A 13,043-nucleotide genomic window follows, 5' to 3' on the forward strand; every position below is an offset into this window, starting at 1 on the left:
TATCCTTCTTCACCGTAAAGACTGAAGCTAAACACTGCTGCTAATTTAGTATTTCACCCATCTCCTGTAGCTCCACACACGGACAGCCTCGCTGATCTTTAACGGACCCTATTTTCTCCCTGGTTACTCTTTTGTCCTGATTGTACCTGTACAATCCTTTTGGATTCTCTTCACCATATTTTCCAAAGCTGTCTCATGTCCCCTTTTTGCCCTCCTGATTTTCCTCTTGAGTATACTCCTACTGCTCTTATGATCTCAGAACATAGAAGGGTACAGCACAGGAACAGGCTCAAGCCCACGATGTTGTGCCGAACACAATGCCAAGTGAACCTCATCCTTTCTGCCCGCCCTTGGTCAATATTTTTCGATTCCTTGCATATTGATGTGCTTATCAAAAAGTCCCTTTTTGCAGCGGAGAGCGGCGCCAGCCGGGCAGACATGAGGTCAGGGCAGAGAGGCACTTGGGAAGGTAAGTGAGTGCTATTTAAGTACTTGCCTCGAAGCCAGCAGGTCCTTATTGCAGCGGAGAGCTATTTAAGTAGCTGAGTTCTTAGCCCCAGGTCCTACACGGTATGGCCTCCCTCCCACCCTCCTCCTCTAACCTTATTAAGAGTCCACAGACACACAGCAAACACACAAGGGCTGAGGGAAGTGCCTAGCGAGTAAAGTGCGAGTTTTCGGTGAAGAGGCTCAGTGAGGAGATAACGCCACTGTTGAAGAGCTTGAAGATATGACTGCCAAGCTGATTCAGTGTGCTGCATGCATGATGTGGGAGGTCAGGGACACTGATGTTGTTTCTGGCTCCTATAGCTGTGGTAAGTGTGTACACATTCAGCTTCTGAAGGAGGTTGTTGCAGCACTGAAGAAAGAACTAGAAGACCTCAGGCTCATCCAAGAGAATGAGAATTTTCTGGACAGGACCTTCAGCAAGGTCACTACACCGAGGATACCTGAAGAGAGAAGGGGGATGTCGATGACAAAGGAAGACATGAATGAAGTACAAGTGACCCCAGGGGAAGCACCTATTGTAAACAGGCTGACTGTCTTGGAAACTGCCGAGACAGACGACACTGCCAGTCCAAGAGGTGGACAGGTCTGCAAGTCAAAAATTGCTGTAGAGGCAGAGCCGAGAAGTCAGACATCACGGATAGCTGTGGTAATAGGGGACTCCATTGTGAGAGGGACCGACAGGGGTTTCTGCAGCAACAGGCGAGATTTGAGAATTGTGTGTTGCCTTCCTGGTGCCAGGATCCAGGGCATCACTGATAGAGTGCAGAGAATCCTCGAGGGTGAAGGTGAAGACCCAGAGGTGGTGGTGCATGTCGCCTCTAATGACGTCAGGAAGAAAAGGAGGAGCATTCTACAGCGGGACTTCAGAGAACTCGGAAGAAGGCTGAAAAGCAGGACTTCCAGGGTGGTTATCTCTGGTTTACTTCCAGTTCCTCGGGCTGGAGAGGGCAGGAACAGAGAGATAATGGACCTGAACGTGTGGCCGAGGGACTGGTGTCGGAAGCAAGGATTTAATTTCTTGGATCACTGGGGTATGTTTTGGGGTAAGAATAAATTGTACAGGAGGGACGGTTTGCATCTTAATAATCGGGGGACCAGCCTTCTGGCAGGCAGGCTTGCCACTGCAACACAGGTGTGTTTAAACTAAGTAATGGGGGGGGAGGCACCAAGCTGGAAATTTAAGAATGAAGTTAAAGGCAAAGTGAGAATAAGAGAGGTTAAGAAGGACAACAGAATCAACAGAGCAGAAAACTCAAGAATTGATCGTACAGTATGTCCAAGTGAAATAGGGATTGATAGGAAGGGTGAGGGGAGAAGCAAATTAAAAATATTATATATGAATGCACGAAGCATAAGAAGTAAGGTGGATGAGCTTGACGCTCAGTTGGAAGTTGGCAAGTATGATGTGGGCATAACTGAGACGTGGCTTCAAGTGGACAGGGCCTGAGAAATGAATATTCAAGGTTATACGTGCTATCGAAAGGACAGACTGGTGGGCAGAGGGGGTGGGGTAGCCCTTTTGGTGAGGAATGATATTCGGTCCCTTGCAAGGGGGGACATAGAGTCAGGAGATGTAGTGTCAGTATGGATAGAGCTGAGAAATTCTAAGGGTAGAAAGATGCTAATGGGAGTTATCTACAGGCCCCCAAACAGTAGTCAGGAGGTAGAGTGCAGGTTGAATCAAGAGTTGAAATTGGCCTGTCACAAAGGTATCACTACAGTTGTTATGGGAGATTTCAACATGCGGGTAGACTGGGAGAATCCGGATGATACTGGACCCCAAGAAAGGGAGTTTGTAGAGTGCATCCGAGATGGATTCTTAGAACAGCTTGTACTGGAGCCTACAAGCGAGGAGGCAATTCTGGGCTGGTGTTGTGCAATGAACCAGATTTGATCAGGGACCTCAAAGTAAAGGAGCCATTAGGAGGCAGTGACCATAATATGATAAGTTTTAATCTGCAGTTTGAGAGGGAGAAGGGATAATCGGAAGTGTCAGTATTGCAGTTGAATAAGGGGAACTATGGAGCTATGAAGGAGGAGCTGGCCAAAGTTCAGTGGTACAATTCCCAGCAGGGATGGCAGTGGAACAACAATGGCAGGTATTTCTGGATATAATGCAGAAGGTGCAGCATCAGTTCATTCCAAAGAGGAAGAAAGATCCTAAGGGGAGGCGGGGGCGGCCGTGGCTGACGAGGGAAGTTAAGGACTGTATAAAGATAAAAGAGAAGAAGTATAACATAGCAAAGATGAGTGGGAAGCCAGAGGACTGGAAAGCTTTTAAAGTGCAACAGCGGATAACTAAAAAGGCAAGACACAGAGAAAAAATGAGCTATGAAGGAAAACTGGCCACAAATATAAAGGAGGATAGTAAAAGCTTTCTCAGTTATGTGAAAAGAAAAAAAGTGGTTACGACTAAAATTGGGCCCTTGAAGTCAGAAACGGGTGAATTTATTATGGGGAGCAAGGAAATGGCAGATGAGTTGAATAGGTACTTTGGATCTGTGTTCACTAGGGAAGACATAAGCAATCTCCCAGATGCAGTCGTGGCTGAAGGACTGAGGGTAATGGACGAACTGAAGGGTATTTATATTAGGCAGGAAATGGTGTTGGATAGACTGTTAGGCCTGAAGGCCGATAAGTCTCTGGGACTGATGGTCTGCATCCCAGGGTACTTAAGGAGGTGGCTCTAGAAATTGTGGACGCGTTGGTAATTATTTTCCAAGGTTCTATAGATTCAGGATCAGTTCCTGCGGATTGGAGGGTGGCAAATGTTGTCCCACTTTTCAAGAAAGGAGGGAGAGAGAAAACAGGAAATTACAGACCGGTTAGCCTGACGTCAGTGGTGGGAAAGATGCTGGAGTCAATTGTAAAAGATGAAATTACGACTCATTTGGATAGCTGCAACAGAATAGGTCAGAGTCAGCATGGATTTACGAAGGGGAAATCGTGCTTGACTAATCTTCTGGAATATTTTGAGGATGTATCTATGAAGATGGATAAGGGAGAGTCAGTAGATGTAGTGTACCTGGACTTTCAGAAAGCCTTTGATAAAGTCCCGCACAGGAGATTGGTGAACAAAATTAGGATACATGATATTGGGGACAAAATACTGAGTTGGATTGAAAATTGGCTGGCTGACAGGAAGCAAAGAGTAGTGATAAACGGGCCCCTTTCGGAATGGCAGGCAGTGACCAGTGGGGTACCACAAGGTTCGGTGCTGGGACCGCAGCTGTTTACGATATATATTAATGATATAGACAAAGGCATTAGAAGTAATATTAGTAAATTTGCTGATGACACAAAGTTGGGTGGCAGTGTGAAATGTGAGGACGATGTTATTAGAATACAGGCTGACTTGGACAGGCTAGCTGAGTGGACGGATGCATGGCAGATGCAGTTTAATGTGGATAAATGTGTGGTTATACACTTTGTTGGCAAGAACAGGAAGGCAGATTACTATCTCAATGGAGCCAAGTTAGGTAAAGGGGAAGCACAACGAGATCTAGGTGTTCTTGTACGTCAGTCAATGAAAGCAAGCATGCAGGTACAGCAGGTAGTGAAGAAAGCTAATAGCATGCTGGCCTTCATCACATGAGGAATTGAGTATAGGAGCAAAGAGGTCCTTCTGCAGCTGTACAGGGCCCTGTTGAGACTGCACCTGGAATATTGTGTGCAGTTTTGGTCTCCCAATTTGAGCAAGGACATTCTTGCTATTGAGGGAGTGCAGCGTAGTTTCACAAGGTCAATTCCCGGAATGGCGGGACTATCATATGTTGAAAGATTGGAGCGACTGGGCTTGCATACTCTTGAGTTTAGAAGGATGAGATGGGATTTGATTGAGACGTATAAGATTATTAAGGGATTAGACACTGTGGAGGCAGGAAGCATGTTTCTGCTGATGGGTGAGTCCAGGACCAGAGGACGCAGTTTAAAAATAAGGGGTAGGCCATTTAGAACAGAGTTGAGGAAAACCTTCTTCACCCAGAGAGTGGTGGATATATGGAATGCTCTGCCCCAGAAAGCAGTGGAGGCCAGCTCTCTGGATGCTTTCAAGAAAGAGATAGACAGAGCTCTGAAAGATAGTGGAATCAAGGGTTATGGGGATAAGGCAAGAACAGGATACTGATTGTGGATGATCAGCCATGATCATAATGAATGGTGGTGCTGGCTCGAAGGGCCGAATGGCCTACTCCAGCACCTATTGTCTATTGTCCCTTCAATGTCCTTATCATATCTGCTTCCACCATTACCCCTGGCAGTGAGTTCCAGACTCCTACTATTCTCTCTGTAAAAACCTTGCCCCTCACAGCTCCTTTGAACATTTCCCCTCACTCATTAAATGCATGCCCCCCCTCATATTAGACATTTCAACTCTGGTCAAAATATTCTGGCCGTCAATCGTATTCATGCATCTCATAACTTTGTAGATTTCTATCAAATCTGCACTCAGCCTCTCATCCTGTGAGTTTTTCTAGACTCCCCTTATGACTCATACCTTCCAATCCTGGCAGCATTCTGGTAAATCTCTTCTGCACCCACTCCAAGGCTTCCACATCATTCCTGGAATGTGGCGACCAGAAGTGAGTGCACCACCCTAACTGTGGCCTAACCAAAGTCTGATGAAACTGCAACATGACATCCTCTCTCTTATGCTCAATTTCCTGATTGGTAAACGCAAGCATGCCTTCTGCCTTCTTTCTACCCTATCTACTTGAGTGGTCACGTTCAGGGAGCTAAAGACTTGATCCCCAAGATCCTTCTGTACATCAATGCAGTTCAGGGTCCTGCCATTAACATATACTTTCCCTTAACATTTGATCTCCTAAAGTGCAGCACCCTCGCACGTACATGGATTAAACCCATCCATATCTGCAATTGACCTATATTCTATTGTACCCTTTGACAACTTTCAACACTATCCACAACTCCACCAATCTTTGTCTCATCTGCAAACTTACTAACCCACCCTTCTACATTTTCATCCAAGTCATTTATATATCTATCCATCATAAACAGCAAAGGTCCCAGTATGGATCACCACTTGTCACAGACCTCCAGCCTGAGAAACATTCTTTCACCACTACCCTCTGCCTTCTATAGGCAAGCCAATAGTGGCCAAGTCACCATGGATCTCATGTATCTTAATCTTCTGGATGAGCCTAACATTAGGGACCTTGTCGATAGCCTTACTAAAGTCCATGTAGACAACATCCACTGCTCTACCCTCATTAATTGTCTTCACCTCATCCTCCAAAAATTCAATGAAGATGGTAAGACATGTCTTGCTCTGCACACAGCCAATGCTGACCGTGACAATTAGGCCATGCTTTTAAAAATGTGCATAAATCCTATCCCTTAGAATTCTCTCCAATAGCTTCCTAACCGCTGATGTGAGACTCACGGGTCTATAGTTTCCTGAAATGTTCCCATTTCCCTTCTTGAACAGAGGAAGAACATAGCTTACTCACCAATTCTCCAGGACCACTTCGGTGGCCAATGAGGAAGCAAATATTTTGGTTAAAGCTCCACCAGTCTCCTCTCTTGCTTCTCTTAGCATCCTGGGATAGATACCATCAAGCTCTGGAGACTTATCCACCTTAATACTCTTCAAGTACTCTCCAACACCACTTGATTTCAAAATGCCCTAGCCTATTAACATGCTCCAGACAAATCTCACTATCCTCCATATCCTATTCCTGAGTGAATACTGATACAAAGTACTCATTTAGGGTCTCACCCACATTCCCTGCCTCCAAGCACAAGTGGTCCTACCTTTCCCTGGTTATCCTCTTGTTTTTAATGTGTCAACAGGGATTCTCTTCTACACTACTTGCCAAGATCCTTTCATAGCCCCTTCTTGCTCTTCTAATTCCCTGCTTGAGTACTTTCTTGCTTTTCTTATAATCCTCAGGGGCCCTGTTCAATTTTAGCTGTGCAAACCTTATATATGTTCCTTTTTTTTCTGTTTTGACTAAACTCACAGCCTCCCTCATTATCCAAGGGTGCCTTGCCTTCTGCCGTACTGGAACATGCAAGTCCTGAACTCTCATCAACAGGTCTTTTGATCAATTCCCACATGTCAAATGTGGCCTTGCCTGATAACAGCTCCTTCCAATTAACACTCCCCATCTCCTGCCTCGTACTGACGTAATTCAGGATCTTCTTCCAGAATCCCTCTTCTAGGATTCACTGGACCCCTGCTGTCTGCGCCTCAACTGCTGCAGAGCTTTTCCTGTAACTGGGATGATTGACGTCCAACAGCTCCAACCGTCTTCCTTTGTGCCAGGGTGCCTTTTCCAAGGTACAAAGATAATGACTATGGCTCAGAACTCCTTTGAAGGCCCATGGATCACAAATCATGGAGAAGATGGACTGACTCCACAAAAATTCTAGGGGGCAAAAATATGCCAAACTCTACAATGCATCTGAGATAATGGGAACTGCAGATGCTGGAGAATTCCAAGATAATAAAATGTGAGGCTGGATGAACACAGCAGGCCAAGCAGCATCTCAGGAGCACAAAAGCTGACGTTTCGGGCCTAGACTCTTCATCAGAGAGGGGGATGGGGAGAGGGAACTGGAATAAATAGGGAGAGAGGGGGAGGCGGACGAAGATGGATAGTAAAGAAGGTAGGTGGAGAGAGTATAAGTGGGGAGGTAGGGAGGGGATAGGTCAGTCCAGGGAAGATGGACAGGTCAAGGAGGTGGGATGAGGTTAATAGGTAGATGGGGGTGCGGCTTGGGGTGGGAGGAAGGGATGGGTGAGAGGAAGAACCGGTTAGGGAGGCAGAGACAGGTTGGACTGGTTTTGGGATGCAGTGGGTGGGGGGGGGGGGGGAAGAGCTGGGCTGGTTGTGTGGTGCAGTGGGTGGAGGGGACGAACTGGGCTGGTTTAGGGATGCAGTGGGGGAAGGGGAGATTTTGAAACTGGTGAAGTCCACATTGATACCATTGGGCTGCAGGGTTCCCAAGCGGAATATGAGTTGCTGTTCCGGCAACCTTCAGGTGGCATCATTGTGGCACTGCAGGAGGCCCATGATGGACATGTCGTCTAAAGAATGGGAGGGGGAGTGGAAATGGTTTGCGACTGGGAGGTGCAGTTGTTTGTTGCGAACTGAGCAGAGGTGTTCTGCAAAGCGATCTCCAAGCCTCCGCTTGGTTTCCCCAATGTAGAGGAAGCCACACTGGGTACAGTGGATGCAGTATACCACATTGGCAGATGTGCAGGTGAACCTCTGCTTAATGTGGAATGTCATCTTGGGGCCTGGGATAGGGGTGAGGGAGGAGGTGTGGGGGCAAGTGTAGCATTTCCTGCGGTTGCAGGGGAAGGTGCCAGGTGTGGTGGGGTTGGAGGGCAGTGTGGAGCGAACAAGGGAGTCACGGAGAGAGTGGTCTCTCCGGAAAGCAGACAGGGGTGGGGATGGAAAAATGTCTTGGGTGGTGGGGTCGGATTGTAAATTGCGGAAGTGTCGGAGGATGATGCGTTGTATCCGGAGGTTGGTAGGGTGGTGTGTGAGAACGAGAGGGATCCTCTTTGGGCGGTTGTGGCGGGGGCGGGGTGTGAGGGATGTGTTGCAGGAAATACGGGAGACGCGGCCAAGGGCGTTCTCGATCACTGTGGGGGGAAAGTTGCGGTCCTTGAAGAACTTGGACATCTGGGATGTGCGGGAGTGGAATGTCTTATCGTGGGAGCAGATGCGGCGGAGGCGGAGGAATTGGGAATAGGGGATGGAATTTTTGCAGGAGGGTCGGTGGGAGGAGGTGTATTCTAGGTAGCTGTGGGAGCCGGTGGGCTTGAAATGGACATCAGTTACAAGCTGGTTGACTGAGATGGAGACTGAGAGGTCCAGGAAGGTGAGGGATGTGCTGGAGATGGCCCAGGTGAACTGAAGGTTGGGATGGAAGGTGTTGGTGAAGTGGGTGAACTGTTCGAGCTCCTCTGGGGAGCAAGAGGCGGCGCCGATACAGTCATCAATGTACCGGAGGAAGACGTGGGGTTTAGGGCCTGTGTAGGTGCGGAAGGGGGACTGTTCCACGTAACCTACGAAGAGGCAGGCATAGCTGGGGCCCATGCGGGTGCCCATGGCCACCCCCTTAGTCTGTAGGAAGTGGGAGGAATCAAAAGAGAAGTTGTTGAGGGTGAGGACGGGTTCGGCTAGGCGGATGAGGGTGTCGGTGGAGGGGGACTGGTCGGGCCTGCGGGACAGGAAGAAGCGGAGGGCCTTGAGGCCATCTGCATGACCCATCCCCTCCCTACCTCCCCACCTATACTCTCTCCACCTATCTTCTTTACTCTCCATCTTCGGTCTGCCTCCCCCTCTCTCCCTATTTCTTCCAGTTCCCTCTCCCCATCCCCCTCTCTGATGAAGGGTCTCGGCCCGAAACGTCAGCTTTTGTGCTCCTGAGATGCTGCTTGGCCTGCTGTGTTCATCCAGCGTCACATTTTATTATCTACAATGCATCTGTCTAGATTTGAAAAGCAGGAAGCAAGCTCACTATCGACACCCTGATTGTACGCCAGTGAAAAGTGAGCCATCAAAAATCAAGGCAGGGACATTGGAACTGGGTTCTGCCCACCAACTTTAAATGACTATGGTGAGCTTACAAACGATTCAAAATCCACCCTGATAACTGTTCCTTCACCGTCACTGGGTTAAAATCCTGGAACCCCCTCACAAACAGCACTCTGGGTGTCTCTGCCCAAATGCAGGAACAGCAAACAACTCGCCACTGCAGCCTCAAGAACAACAGGAAACACAGGGAATCGGACCTGGGCCAGGCCATTCAGCCTGCTTCACCATTCCACATGCTTACAGCTGATCGTCCAACTCAGTCGCCCTGTCCCTACTTTCTCTCCACACCCTTTGATCCCTTTAGCCCCAAGGGAACTATCTCTAACTCCTTGCCGAAAACATTCGATGCTTCCCCTGAACTGATTTCAATGACAGAGAATTCCACTCTCTGGCTCACAAGGGCGGGGACCCGAAGCTGGTGTCACCAGCGACTGATACATCCCGACAGCGAACAGCAATCACCGAAAGTACCCCCTTTATCCTTCTCGCCTCCGAGCTCCCTGTCTGTTCGACAAAACTTTACTTTGAAAGCAGAATGTAAACACTTTACACAATCTGAAACAAAACGGCTCGGTGCTTATTTTGAGATAATAAAATGTGAGGCTGGATGAACACAGCAGGCCAAGCAGCATCTCAGGAGCACAAAAGCTGACGTTTCGGGCCTAGACCCTTCATCAGAGAGGGGGATGGGGGGAGGGAACTGGAATAAATAGGGAGAGAGGGGGAGGCGGACCGAAGATGGAGAGTAAAGAAGATAGGTGGAGAGGGTGTAGGTGGGGAGGTAGGGAGGGGATAGGTCAGTCCAGGGAAGACGGACAGGTCAAGGAGGTGGGATGAGGTTAGTAGGTAGCTGGGGGTGCGGCTTGGGGTGGGAGGAAGGGATGGGTGAGAGGAAGAACCGGTTAGGGAGGCAGAGACAGGTTGGACTGGTTTTGGGATGCAGTGGGTGGGGGGGAAGAGCTGGGCTGGTTGTGTGGTGCAGTGGGGGGAGGGGATGAACTGGGCTGGTTGAGGGATGCAGTGGGGGAAGGGGAGATTTTGAAACTGGTGAAGTCCACATTGATACCATATGGCTGCAGGGTTCCCAGGCGGAATATGAGTTGCTGTTCCTGCAACCTTCGGGTGGCATCATTGTGGCAGTGCAGGAGGCCCATGATGGACATGTCATCAAGAGAATGGGAGGGGGAGTGGAAATGGTTTGCGACTGGGAGGTGCAGTTGTTTGTTGCGAACTGAGCGGAGGTGTTCTGCAAAGCGGTCCCCAAGCCTCCGCTTGGTTTCCCCAATGTAGAGAAAGCCGCACCGGGTACAGTGGATGCAGTATACCACATTGGCAGATGTGCAGGTGAACCTCTGCTTAATGTGGAATGTCATCTTGGGGCCTGGGATGGGGGTGAGGGAGGAGGTGTGGGGACAAGTGTAGCATTTCCTGCGGTTGCAGGGGAAGGTGCCGGGTGTGGTGGGGTTGGAGGGCAGTGTGGAGCGAACAAGGGAGTCACGGAGAGAGTGGTCTCTCCGGAAAGCAGACAGGGGTGGGGATGGAAAAATGTCTTGGGTGGTGGGGTCGGATTGTAAATGGCGGAAGTGTCGGAGGATAATGCGTTGTATCCGGAGGTTGGTAGGGTGGTGTGTGAGAACGAGGGGGATCCTCTTGGGGCGGTTGTGGCGGGGGCGGGGTGTGAGGGATGTGTCGCGGGAAATGCGGGAGACGCGGTCAAGGGCGTTCTCAATCACCGTGGGGGGGAAGTTGCGGTCCTTAAAGAACTTGGACATCTGGGATGTGCGGGAGTGGAATGTCTTATCGTGGGAGCAGATGCGGCGGAGGCGGAGGAATTGGGAATAGGGGATGGAATTTTTGCAGGAGGGTGGGTGGGAGGAGGTGTATTCTAGGTAGCTGTGGGAGTCGGTGGGCTTGTAATGGACATCAGTTACAAGCTGATTGCCTGAGATGGAGACTGAGAGGTCCAGGAAGGTGAGGGATGTGCTGGAGATGGCCCAGGTGAACTGAAGGTTGGGGTGGAAGGTGTTGGTGAAGTGGATGAACTGTTCGAGCTCCTCTGGGGAGCAAGAGGCGGCGCCGATACAGTCATCAATGTACCGGAGGAAGAGGTGGGGTTTGGGGCCTGTGTAGGTGCGGAAGATGGACTGTTCCACGTAACCTACAAAGAGGCAGGCATAGCTGGGGCCCATGCGGGTGCCCATGGCCACCCCCTTAGTCTGTAGGAAGTGGGAGGAGTCAAAAGAGAAGTTGTTGAGTGTGAGGACGAGTTCCGCTAGGCGGATGAGAGTGTCGGTGGAGGGGGCCTGGTCGGGCCTGCGGGACAGGAAGAAGCGGAGGGCCTTGAGGCCATCTCCATGCGGAATGCAGGTGTACAGGGACTGGACGTCCATGGTGAATATGAGGTGTTGGGGGCCAGGGAATTGGAAGTCCTGGAGGAGGTGGAGGGCGTGGGTGGTGTCACGGACATAGGTGGGGAGTTCCTGGACCAAAGGGGAGAAAATGGAGTCCAGATAGGTGGAGATGAGTTCGGTGGGGCAGGAGCAGGCTGAGACGATGGGTCGACCAGGGCAGGCAGGTTTGTGGATTTTGGGAAGGAGATAGAAACGGGCCGTGCGGGGTTGGGGAACAATGAGGTTGGAGGCTGTGGGTGGGAGGTCCCCTGAGGTGATGAGGTCATGAATGGTGTTGGAGATGATGGTTGGGTGCTTATTTTCTCTGTTTGAAACGAGTCTTGTTCTCCGCTTTAACAGCGACCACACCCAGATCCATTCGTGGTCCCAGGCAGAGTCTGGGTCCCAGCTGTAAACACGGGGAAACTGAGGGACCCTCTCAATAAGACGGTGTCAGTCACGGCGGGAGGTTGTGTAAAGACAGCGGCATGAGCGTCGGAACAAGTCACGGACCTCGAACGGAATCTGAAACTGGGTGGAAATGTCACTCTGGACAAACCCTATCCCAACTCCGTGAACATTCCCGGTTCCCATTCCCTCATACTCAGCCGCTACAACCCAGGCTTCTTCAAGACAAAAACATCGACTTTTATAAACACGTCGCGTCGCCAAAACCCAGAGTTTTTGTTCTCCCCGAGGACTTTGCTTTTGTTTTGGTCATTGTTTCAGTTTGATTCGGATAGAAGCAGCCAGCTGTCGGTTTAAAGAGGCTGTTAGAGATGGTTTTACCTGAAGCCGAGCAGGCGAGAAACTGCAAAAGGCGAAGAGAAAAGCCGAAACCCTCCATCTGTTTCAGAGCTCCGCAGGGGATGGAACGAGAAGCGAAAGAGGAGGAGCCCGCGGAGATCTTGCGGGATTTCTGCAAACGGGACAGGGTCAGAGGGATGGGAAGGCAGGGTGGCTGTTGGTCTGGAAAAGGTCACTCAATCTGCCGATACTGCGGGTCAGGAACAAGGGAAAACAGCACTGCTCAAGGAACAAGGCGCATTCAACTCGCGGGGACCTGAAGCTGCGCGGCAGGGGTTAGTGCAGTAATTCCTGTTTTTATCCGTTGATAATTTGTACCAAAGGGGTAACTTTTCCCACCGACAGAGGGCGGCGTGTGTGTACGGACTGAGCTGCTGGAGGAAGCAATGGAGGCACAAATACATTACTGAAAAGGAACACGGATGGGTATGTGGATAAAAAAATGTGAAGCTGGATGAACACAGCAGGCCCAGCAGCATCTCAGGAGCACAAAAGCTGACGTTTCGGGCCTAGACCCTTCATCAGAGAGGGGGATGGGGGGAGGGAACTGGAATAAATAGGGAGAGAGGGGGAGGCGGACCGAAGATGGAGAGTAAAGGAGATAGGTTGAGAGGGTGTAGGTGGGGAGGTAGGGAGGGGATAGGTCAGTCCAGGGAAGACGGACAGGTCAAGGAGGTGGGATGAGGTTAGTAGGTAGCTGGGGGTGCGGCTTGGGGTGGGAGGAAGGGATGGGTGAGAGGAAGAACCGGTTAGGGAGGCAGAG

At 50.1% G+C, this 13,043-nt stretch overlaps 1 protein-coding gene across 6 annotated transcripts in view; it reads right to left on the reverse strand.

Annotated features, from left to right (window-relative positions):
* Window positions 1-12,813, reverse strand: part of LOC125446606 (hepatic and glial cell adhesion molecule-like) — a 67,422-nt gene extending 54,609 nt beyond the window's left edge. For 3 of the 6 annotated variants that reach the window (XR_009442917.1, XR_009442916.1, XM_059639546.1), the window contains exon 1: window positions 12,263-12,812. Coding sequence is in view for 4 of the 6 variants with exons in the window: in XM_059639546.1 (XP_059495529.1) it covers window positions 12,263-12,320 (58 nt within the window). In the remaining 2 variants the exon portion in view is untranslated. Of the gene's footprint in view, window positions 1-12,262 lie in introns of all 6 variants that reach the window. The other 3 variants (XM_059639549.1, XM_059639548.1, XM_059639547.1) reach the window with 1 other exon arrangement.
* Window positions 12,814-13,043: the final 230 nt, after the last annotated feature.

The sequence above is a fragment of the Stegostoma tigrinum genome, chromosome 34 (assembly GCF_030684315.1).
Source record: "Stegostoma tigrinum isolate sSteTig4 chromosome 34, sSteTig4.hap1, whole genome shotgun sequence".
NCBI classification, from domain to species: Eukaryota; Metazoa; Chordata; class Chondrichthyes; order Orectolobiformes; family Stegostomatidae; genus Stegostoma; species Stegostoma tigrinum.